The sequence below is a fragment of the Lupinus angustifolius genome, chromosome LG19, assembly GCF_001865875.1.
Source record: "Lupinus angustifolius cultivar Tanjil chromosome LG19, LupAngTanjil_v1.0, whole genome shotgun sequence".
Classification (NCBI taxonomy): domain Eukaryota; kingdom Viridiplantae; phylum Streptophyta; class Magnoliopsida; order Fabales; family Fabaceae; genus Lupinus; species Lupinus angustifolius.
This window is the reverse complement of record NC_032027.1, coordinates 4,363,286-4,374,962: the sequence shown is the minus strand read 5'-3', so window position 1 is coordinate 4,374,962 and position 11,677 is coordinate 4,363,286. Positions and strand designations below refer to the sequence as shown.

Below are 11,677 nucleotides of genomic sequence, written 5' to 3'. Positions count from 1 at the left end.
ATCATAATACAAGACTAAAACTAAACTGAGGTTTAACCTAAAACATTACTGATTAATTTATATAATTAATCTATTAATACTAATTACTTAATTAATAGTGCTCTGAAAAAACACGGTGTTACACTTAGGGATATTGTTGGAGTTCTATCTGGGCTGGACATTGTATTTAGAATTTCAAGTAAGACTAGCTCTGATTACCACCTGATAAATTTTTTTAACAAAGATTGTCAATGGACCTCCATTAGAGGGGTTAGTAAAAATTTTCCAACAATGGGTAGGTTTCAGACTTGTTTTGAAATCAAAACATCACCAAACCCACTTTTTTTGTAAAATAAATTTCTTTTCTCTCTCCATCACCCTCATGAATTTTTCTCTCCTCCTCAATAATAATTTTTTTTGAATTTTTCTCCTCAATCTTTCCATCACTCTCATTTTCACATTTTTTTTCCACACTTATATCTTTTTTCTTTTTCTAACTCACTTTTATTCTCACACTCTTGTTTTTCCCACACCCTTTCCTTTCTCCCATCCTCCAACTTTTCTCCTAACCTTTGTTGATATTCATTTACTTGCTTAGGAGATAATGGAGACAACACCACCTTTCAGTTCTGGTGTAAAAAGGTGAACTTGTTTATAAAATAATCATGCATGGGTCTTTTATCAAATTGCCATGGACGACCTAAAAGCATATGGTTGGCTTCCATATGAGCCACATCACAAAGAACCACATCTTCATACTTCCTTATGGAAAAGGGAACATCAACTTGTTCGTTAACAATTATTTCCCCAACCTCACTTAACCATTGAAGCCGGTAAAAAGTGGGATGTGGTCTAGTCACAATATTTAGCTTTGAAACTAATCTTGAACTAACCATGTTGGTACAACTGCCACTATCAATTATAAGTAAGCATACCCTACCTTGGACCAAACATCTAGAATGAAAGATGTTGTCCCTTTGGTTGGTCTCATCTTCCATAACTTGATTATCTGAAAGTTTCCTCACCAAGAAAGATTTACCATGAGACATGACTCAGACCTTTCAAGCAAGAAGTGGCTCTGATACCACTTGATGTGAACCTCTAGAGGGTGGTTTGCTTTCTTTGTCGATCGTTCTTGCCTAAAACTTAATTGGACTCGCGGAATAGAATTTTTATTAATGTCCATGTTTTTGTGTATGAGATGAAATGTATATGGAATAAGTGTATTGTATATAGGCACATTTTTGTATTTTTATTTTTATGTTTGGATAAAAGAAAATGGATAAGAATGAAGGGGGAAAGCGCTACAAGCAAAGTAGTTTGATGAGAACTAAGGTAAGGTGCCACACCAATGTTGATAAGCCTATGAATGCCACAAGATATGTTCCTTGATAAGTTCTAAGTTAGGAGCAAAGCTTAACTAAAAAGGAATTAATCCAAACAAAATCTGAAGTGTTTTATTCAAATGTATAAATTGGTTACATATAGTGAGAAATTCGACCAAGCCTGAATCCCATGGAGTAAAATACATTGATTGACATTCAAAGACTTTCCTAAGAATTCAAATCCTAATAAAAATCGTGTTAAACACTTTAATGAGGAAACAATCTTAATTGTGATTCACGTCCCTCCTTGTTTAGGAAACAATCTTAATTGTTTAGTGAGCCATTGAATGTTGCCATATAGGGAACCACATATGTTCTCCCAAATAGGAAGGTTTTTGAAAGTACATGCCCCTCTCCAAATAAGAAATGAATCAATTGGCATTCATTCTCTTAAAGCATTTTGATTTCCACAAATAAGGAATGAATCAATCAGCTTTCTCATTAAGGTAAGTATTCACACGCCTCAATCATATTTGATTTTTTACGCCTTACTCAAATAAAAGATGAATCAATGGGCATTCATCTTTTAAAGTCTCTTGCTCCCAAGAAGGTAAGGTCTTGAATTTGTTCTTCATTTGAGATTACTCGTCCAAGTTGAATAAGGTAGGCATTCACATGCTTCCATATGCACCTTCTCAAGAAGGAAGTTGTACTTGATTACATGAATAATATAGTCCAAAATAAAGTAAAGTATTGACCACGTTAAGCTAAATTACACCCAATAGAAAAGTCTTAAATTATTCTTAAAAACAATGAAAGAAAATAACTCTTATTCTATATGTGGGACAAAAAGCCCATACTTTATTAAATGCAACTTAAAAATCTTATGTCTTCCTAAGAAAAATGTGGCCTCCATCAGGTGGTTCTTCAAGTTGGATGATGCACTTGATAACCTTGTGCTCTTCATCGGCCATTTCTGAATCACATCATATTTATAACACCCTAGCTTATATACCTTTAATTTTTCATCTCCCACTAACATAGGACTTTGTTTTACGTACAACGATTCAAATGATTTACAGGTAAAGAATCATACAATTTTCTGTACGATCTTTTTAATTTTCACTCCTTCCATTCTTCAAGGAGAAATCTAGAGGAGGGCTTAGGCTTATGCATAGTTATAAATGGGTCATACCAAATTATTGGTTTTTTATTGATACAAGACAGTTTTATTGAGGCTAAAAAGTATAAAAAATAATAGAAGGAAATTTGATCAGTGAAGGTAAGAGATATCAAGAAAATTATTGTAGACATGCATGAGGATTGGCAGTCCATTATGAGTAGGACATTACTAATCTGTCCTTTTCCAATGATCCAAAGTCAAGTCTTCACATTTGGTGCCTCTAGCATGTGCTGAATAGAAGTCTGAGTTGAATAGAAGATGATAACATTCATTGGAAGCCATATAGGCCAAATTGTCACTAACCATATAATACTCTAGAACTTCTAACACTTTTTGTTGATTTACATATCAATGTCAATGGTAAGGTTGTGTTTTCATTCTGGAGATAGTATAATGCAGAGATCCAACCAATTGTATATTAGTTGCCAAACTAAATAGGTAAACTCGTAAGAAGAGAAGAGATATTGAGAAGATTATGGTTGATCATTTACATAATAGGCTAAATAGATATTCTCTTTGTGATGGAAAAAATCTCCTTCTAAGTATGACTTTCGCAATTGACAATCTATCCGGAAAGAATCTACATGTGAAAGCGATGACCTTCAAATAAACCTTATATTGTTCTTTCCATTATTAATCCTAAATGATTATAATGTTAATCATACACAAAAATTCAACAAGTACTATATAATTTGTTGATTTTTATTAGAAGTTTGTCTTTTTATTTCGGTTTTCTTACAAACTAATAGAAATTACTGTTAGAATATTTTGTGTATGCTAAACATAAGTCAATGTCATATTTTGTGAAACTCGTATAAAAATAATGTCAAAATTATTATAGCATGTTATTTTCCAAATTGTGATCAATGTTGCTATTGGTCTAGTTATTATTAATATTGCTCATCCAGTCCACCCTCATCATCTCCTTATTCAGTCTAATTCTTAGACTCTGCTTTGATATGACATATACCCTACTTTGAGATTTTTTTGTTACTACACTTACCCTTTAGGTAAAGAATTAGTCACTTTCATAGTATCTTTCTTAACAAGTATCACTTCCAAAAATTGAACATTTGATCTTTTTGTTATTTTAAAGATTTAACATATCTTACATTAGTAGACCAACACATGTCATATTTTGGGATTAAATGCATCTTATAATATTTAGCCATAGAATTATTATATTTTGTCCATTTCCATATAAGGATACCGTTAAGCATCTTTTGTGAAGATACTGGTGATGAGTTCATGGATCTAATAGTAATAACCTTTCTTCTTATGAATAATATTATTTTGATAACTTTAAGTTGTTTTTTAAATTTTAAATTGATTTTTAAGATGCGTGTAGATTTAAAAGATAGTTTTATTTGTTACAGGAGAAGTGGTTAATTTTGGATTGTACAAATAATTAAAAAAAATGTTTTCTAGTTATATATCTCCACGTCATTTTTTAAGATCCAAGTTATTTAGTAGCATTAGAATGTTCAGTTTTATTGTCTTTAGCTTTTGGATTATTATTATATCCACAGTAGCAGTTGAATGTTCAACTTACTATATATGGCTCGAGAAGCTTTAATTTCATTATTGTTTTCTTTGTTACTGTGTAGGGTTATCATACTTTCTCTGTAACTAAAATATATAAATTCAATGCGTGGTTAGCTCTATTATCTTTATTACTAACTTGGGTTATAAAATTACTATTTTACCTAATTTTATTTCTCTTTATTGGGATTGATATATAAATAACATTAACCATGTTTCAAAGCACTCTTTCTATTTTTCTTTATCGGAAGCTCTTTTTCTATTGGGAACAGTATTTAATATTTCATTCTCTGAGTTTGTACTGTTTAAATTTAATGTATACTGTCAATTGGGATCTGCCCACATTCCATTTAATTTCTGTAAGTCAATGGTTGTTTTGCAATTCAAAAAATGAGAATAAAAATGCTGCACATTGACAATTTCATGAAGAAACTGAGAAAGAAAAATACAGAACCAGCATGCATGTCAATAACCATGTTTATTTTTGCCATGTACTCACGTGCAATATTTTTATATATATTAAGAGATAAGAGATTAATGCAAAAGTATAGGCGGAAGGGTATACCTATGAGAAAAACTCCCTCAATTTTATGTACAAATAGTCTAATTTATATATCAATGTTGGAAGTGGTTAAGGTATGATATTAAACATATTTATATTCTTATTTAATTAGCACATTTATGATGAAGATGAATTCACTCTATTATGCTGTCTATTCATAATGAGAATTTATATAACTTTTTTTAGAGGCAATTCATTTAATAAAAAAGAAAATTGTGGGTGTTAGGAGAACAAATGATATTTCTATCTACAAAGATAATATACAATACAACTCAGACAACTAGAAGGGTTCCAAACCCATTCCATAAAGGAGAAAATAAAACTAGAAAAATGAGCGATAAGAAGGTTCCAAGAATAAAAATGAATAGTACATTACCTCATCTAGATTAAAACTAGAATGCTAAATAGTAAAGGGACCAAATAGTAAAGAAATGGACCAAATAGACATCCACTATTGATGAATCTTTTTTCCAACCGAAAAGATTCCAACGAGCAAGAAAGTTGCTCTTGACACCATTGGGGGTAATTGAACAGAGCCCGAACAAAGAGTAGAGTTTTTGCTAAACACCATAAGATGAAGGACAAGTGAAAAACAAATGATCAGTGGAGTCTTCCATCATACCACAAAAAGCACACCGGAACTTGGTCACCTAGAGCTACACGTCTAGCTAGATTCAAACAAGTAGGGATTTCATCTAAGGATATTCTCCATACTAAGCAGTTCAACTTTGAAAAACAGTATAAGCCCACAATCTTTAATAGAAATCATTATCAATATTTGTAACCTCATTTTGAAGTACCTTGTAAATTCTAGTATAAGATTATGAAATCACCCTTAATATTGACATCCTCTTCACTACCAGACAATATGATATTAGAATGTAAATCCCAATTTCATAACATGAGTTATCATTGATCCCAAAAAAAAAAGCTAAATTAAAGTAGGATGTACCATCCCATACCTAATGAGTAATTCTCTAAAACCAAGCATTATACAAATCTCCAAATTGTATAGATAATTGATTTTTTTAAATGAATTAAAATTATATGTCATATTTATCTATATTATGAGTAATTAAATAATAGGACTATTTTTGGAATAATTGCAGATGATTTTCGTCCAGTAAAATAAAGTACTTGAATCATTAACCTGCACTAAACTATTCTACACCATTCTTAGTGGATCTATTTTTATTCTGTTTCCCCTCACATTTACCCTTTCTTTTTCGTTTTTATTTTTATAAACTATAAAGTACAATTTGGCTACAAATTAAATTGATTTTTTTTGTGTGAAATACTTGTGACCCTACATTTAGTAGACATTATGCAATTTACTTTACAGTTCCACGTTCCAGGCATTAACCACCAAACCCATGCTGGCCATGTCAATTTTGTTTTAACTTTTTAGTTTAGTACACTTTGCTTATAACTTTATAATGGATATTATAGAAAAGCATAAAACATATATATAAATGTTCTGAGGTACATGGAAGCAAAGCACCAAATGTGGCTGAGAGCATCGTTAGTTTTCCTTACTTTTCTAATTCCAATTAAGTAAATAAAATGACAACTGGGGTAATCAAATGTTACAATACATAAGCAAAAACTTAAAGAAGAAGAAATAAATTCAAGATGGAATAAAAAAAATCATGCTTCTCACCTTAAATTTATTATTCCACGTTACAAGGGTAAAATTAGTGAGAGATTTTTAAGTTCATCACACGAGATTCCTTCTCAAGAGAAATAATATCTTATTTTATAACGGTTAAGTACATTACACAAGGGTTTTCCATAAACTTATAACATTTACAAATTGGTGTGACAAGATAACTTTTTTTTTTGGTACATGAAAAAAAACAAAGCAACAAACTAAACTCTACATTGGTGATCAAAAAGAAAAAAACTAAACTCTAATATAAATTATGCCCATAATATCTGGAAACAACATTGATTTCTTTGTCTTAGGAATGGGAGAGAACAATACTCCAATCTGTAATAATCAAATCCTCCAATGTCCAGATAACAGTGACAACACTTCCAGAGAATCTGAATCAATCGCGCAATGAAAATTCTCCAAAATAGCCCATAAACCTAATCATCCAAGACTCATCATTTATATGAATAACACCTCGAAAATGGGAGCACATCTCTGTCCCATAAAGTATGTCATTGCGTGTATCATTTGTTATGATTAATTGAAAAAATATATTTAAATTAAAAGTTTAATAATTAAATTTTTTTCCGATTAATCATAACAAGTGACATATAGAAAATGTGCTTCCCACCAAAACCCACACGACTAGGGTTGGTCAATGAAATTCCATCTACATTCAGAGCTAGAAAAGCAAGAGCATGTGGGTACCAAACCACCCAACACTCTTCATCAAACTTTATCCAAGTATATTCCTTTACTTTTCAAGCACCTAAGAATTTCTGAAAATTACGTTGGAGACTATTCACTCGATAAGAAAGTTGAGTGTATGCATGTTAAGTACTATAGGGTCAAGTTAATGACAAATGATAGAAGCTTTACACGTTGGGATTATTTTTTCTGGTGCATTTAGTTTTTCTGGTGAATCTGTAGTTATGATGTCTTGGATCATAATTTCAACATGGTCAGAGTTATAAATGTCCACAACAGGATTTATGATTCCTCGGTGAAGCAATGGACCAAGGGGTGGTTTCTCTGGTGAGACATTGGATTCTACACTCTTGAAATGAGCCAAATGTGAAAGCTGTGAGACAGATTCATAAATTTTATCCACTGACTTTGTGATTTCTTCAAGTATTGCTGCAACTGTTGCAACTGAGATTATTGCTAAGACTTCTACATCTTCCAATAAAATTGTTTCAAGTGCAATTTTGAGGTCTTTAGTTGCAGCTTTAGAATTTTCTATGTGGCACTTCGCAGCTGATGGGTCTGTCATTGTTTTCATTGATGATGAAATTGCTTTCAAGGCTTTGCTTGATTCTGAACTCATCTTTGTGCATGGTTCTTGAATTTTACACTTGAATTCGAAGGATGCCTGCAGTGATCAAAATGCACGTCAGCATCTAGCTAATCAAGCTAAACTACCTTGAGTATGGACATTGAAGTAAAGATTGAGACCTCAAATACTACTAAAATCATGACTTAAGAAAGATGAACATAAATTATTTGTATAAGGATCTAGCATAATAAGTTATGGTGTTATTTTTGTCCACTAGTTATACTTTACACTAATGTTTTTTTGTTCATTAATGGTCTATTTACGAGTTAAGTTTTGGAGGAGAATAAAGGAAAATAAAAGACTTCAGAGTCATTTCACAAATTATTTCATGCTTCTCAAGTTTTCTCCCATTTATTTCTCTCCAAAATTCAACTCACAAACTATTTGTGATATAAAGTACTAGTAGCCACAAATATAAAAGTTGTCACAAAAGTTATTCTAGACATATGTCCAAATTACTTGGTTCTTTATATTAAATTATGTCTGTTTTATTATTATTGATTAACATGAAAAGATTCAGATGTTGAGTAGGCAAATTTCCATTTGATGTAGAAAGAATAATAATGTATTACTTACTTGGATTTGAGGGTAAAGGTAGGTGTTGAGAGTTTCAAGCCTATAAGCACATTGTCTAACAAGTGCACCAATCTCCAAGTATTGCTTCCAAGGATGACGAAGACGAAAACCACCATGTCCTGGTTCCCATCTTGCCAAATTTGCCTGTGAATGAATGGTGTGGAATATATTAGGATCAATATATATTTGATCAACCCATAAAATGAAAAACTGAAATGATGTTTCAAAATTAACAGAAAAATAGAAAATGCTTACCAAAGACTCTTCGTTTGCTTTGGTATTGAGAACACTTTTATATCCTTCTAGAACTGACTTCTTAGTTTTCTCGTTATCCTCCATGCATTGAAAATATTCGCCTTCAAATCCTGAAATGATTAAGAGCTTTAGATATTAACATACAACACAAAATATAATATTAACAAGAAAACTAATGATATGGATAATTATATTTGTATAACAACTTTCTACAAAGCTTAACATCTTATCATTTTTTTCTTTTAGAAGTTGAAACAACATTTATGTTTAAAAATTTGTACCACTCCTTATTAATTAGAAAAGTAAAACAAAAATTAAAGTGATATACCTTTTTTGACCAATAAAAAACAAAAGTACATAAAGTGATACACATTTTGGAACAGAATATATGTTCCCAAAAAATAAAAACACATTTTTAATGGTTAAATTTCAAATATACCTTCTAGGTAATTTGCTAGCTTCTCTATATTGGAAGCAACCAACTTGTGAAGGTCTTCACCAGCCCACACTGGACAAATGAATATGGAGATGACCATGCATGCTGTAGCTCCTATTAAAACTGTTGCAAGTCTCTGATGGGCAAGCTCAAAAATTTGCTCTACCCTATACCCTGATACTGTAACCAAACTGAATGTCAATATAAATATTGTTATTCCATAGTCATATCTTTGCTTGATCTTGGGACAAAATCTGAAAAATGTAGCCCCTGCAGCTGCAAACAAATAAACTATACAACTTAGTTTCACAAATTAATAAGAAATTATATATAGTTAGACAGACACATTGCTTGTAGTTATATATATATATATATATATTCTTATTTTGGCTTCAAATTCATGCAGAGAAATCTAAGTTTATTTTTTCCTGTTTCAAATTTATAAGTACCTAGAATGAAGACAAGGCCCCCAAGGATAATAGGTTCTCCTCTTTTACCTAAAGTAGTAGCTAAGTGTTTAGCTCCAACACCTAAAGCACCAGCTAATAGTGTAGCACATCCTCTATTTAAACATTTGCCGAGGGTTCCACCTGGATACAAACAAAGCATATAAATATATGTTCATGCATTATTCTTGAACTCGTAAACTTTGTTCTTTATTATACTAATGGTTTTGCAAACCATGATTCTATAAACTCAAACCTGAAAAGTTTGTATTGAGAAATAGTGTCTTTAATGAAGTAAAGAGATAATATTTTTTATGTTTCGATTTTAATAAACACTTTTTTTTTTCGATTTTTAGCAAAACCATTAATATAATTTTGTAACAAGGGGCAACATATATAGTTTTTTCAATGCCTAAACTTACCTACGGTGAATTCAAATACTACCACCACGGTAAGAACAGCCCACATTCCTGCAACTCCAAAGCCATCATAAAGTGGCCTAGAATAGTAAAATAAGGACACCAATGTGAGAGCAATTCCTACTTTTAATGAATGAATTACTCTTCTGGGGTCATCTTGTCCAAGCTTCTTTAAGCTCCTTGCAAAGTTTACAACCTTAGACTTGAAGTTCCTAGGCAAATCCATGAGGAATTTCCCCAAGTGAGCAAAACATCCAACCTTGTTACCTTGAGTTGTTGACTCAATATCCATAGCTATCTATAGAGTGAAGAACAGCTATGTGAAAATGAGTATTGTATTTTGCTATATACCAAAGTACAAAAGTAGAGGGAGAGAATGTAAGGCTGAGAAGCTTGAGGGAAAATTGAATTTGAAGAGTGATATTTATAGGGACAAAATCATAGATGCTTTGTCCAGCCAAGAATTTTTTTAATCTCTATCATACATGAGTTGCAGTCTTTTTTGTTGAAAGAGAGAGACTCTTTTTAAGGAAGTACTTTTAGAGAGCACATATATATTATTATAATTAAGTACCAAATGCCCATGATACTAAAAGTTTAACTTTTAGTAGTTCATCCACTAAACCAAATAACATGTATCAAAACACACATGGACAAGGAATGTAGGATCTATGGGTCAAGCTAGGAATAGTTTAGTTCTACAAACAGATTACACAAAGTTCATTTTCTAGTTTTCCAGCATAAGAAAAATGAAAATGGTAGAAATTTATTTAGGACATGTAACTAGCACATATACTTTAGTCACTATCACCTGAACCGCTGTATTCCACCTCCTTTTATTCACTTTTTTAATGGTAACTTATATTCTATCTTTATAATCATTTTTGCAATTTTCTAAATTAATTTCAATGTATTTAATTTAGTTTTACATTTCACTCCTTCATATTTTATAGATATACATTTTATTGCTTTACTTCTTATTTCCATTGCTTTAATCTTTCTTGATAGGTGAAATTTCATTAAAGAATGAATAAAATTACAGCCAAATAGGAAAAAATATACAAAAAGCAACAAGAGAAAAATTATTGGTAATTAGGTGGGTTAGTAGATTGCAATATCTAAGAGCATTGAGGTAGTATTTAAGGAATGGGGTTGAGGAAGGAAAGATGATTGTTGCAGTGAGTTTGATATTTATTTGAGTTTCCACTACACTCAACTTCTCCTTTGTTATCGATGGTCATGAGTAGGGCTGACAATGAATTAATCAAACTCGGTATTCGTTCAAAATTTGATTCGTTATTTAACTCGATAAACTTAGTTCATGAACCAAATTAGCTGAACTTGAGCTAAAAATTGAGCTCCTTAAATAAACGAGCCGAACTTGAGTTGGATATAGTTCGGCTCGTTAGGCTCATGAGCTAGCTCGATATATTTATATTTATTATATATATAAACTAATTTTTATGTTTATTATGACACATATTATTTTTATATTTATTGTTATTATATATATAAACAAGATTATATATATATATATAAATTAGTATCTTTTAAAATATAATTAATTATTTAAGTTGTCTAAATGAATCATTCGAAGTGAACCAAACATTTCGTGAACTTTAACTGAGCCGAACTCGAACTAAAAAAATAACTCATATCGAACTCAAGTCGAGTTTCGAGCTGAGCCAATTCTTATCGAGCTGAACTGAGCTGAGCTTTAGTTCATCTCAGTTCGACTCGTTTCCAGCCCTAGTCTTACGTGATATCTCACAAATTTGGGAACTAATTACTGAGATGCGGCTGAAAAGCTAACATTCATGTGTCAAATTTTCCCATCGATTTAAACTCTTGGGGAAAATTAATCTGTTATCTCTAGAGTAACTTTTATCCGTTGAGCAATAACCCTTCCACTTAGCAACATCAAATTATTACGGCCAACTTTCGTCCCTCCTTGATAGATGGGT

The 11,677-nt window shown here is 31.4% G+C and overlaps 1 protein-coding gene across 1 annotated transcript; it reads right to left on the bottom strand.

Moving 5' to 3' along the window:
• Positions 6,881 to 10,094, bottom strand: LOC109334066 (aluminum-activated malate transporter 8). The gene is made up of 6 exons (XM_019569642.1): positions 9,717 to 10,094; positions 9,298 to 9,438; positions 8,852 to 9,124; positions 8,413 to 8,522; positions 8,158 to 8,301; positions 6,881 to 7,617 (listed from the first exon to the last, which is right to left on the bottom strand). The coding sequence occupies exons 1-6, from the start codon at positions 10,003 to 10,005 to the stop codon at positions 7,099 to 7,101; spliced, it is 1,476 nt and encodes a 491-aa protein (XP_019425187.1). The 5' UTR covers positions 10,006 to 10,094; the 3' UTR covers positions 6,881 to 7,098.

What these genes read in the sequence shown, in the direction of transcription:
- LOC109334066 (XM_019569642.1), bottom strand. Translation starts at nt 10,005, where the DNA reads ATGGATATTGAGTCAACAACTCAAGGTAACAAGGTTGGATGTTTTGCT. An exon ending in AGTATTTGAATTCACCGTAG is followed by an intron (nt 9,439 to 9,716) that starts GTAAGTTTAGGC and finishes GTTTGTATCCAG; the next exon opens with GTGGAACCCTCGGCAAATGT. An exon ending in GGGCCTTGTCTTCATTCTAG is followed by an intron (nt 9,125 to 9,297) that starts GTACTTATAAAT and finishes ATTTGTTTGCAG; the next exon opens with CTGCAGGGGCTACATTTTTC.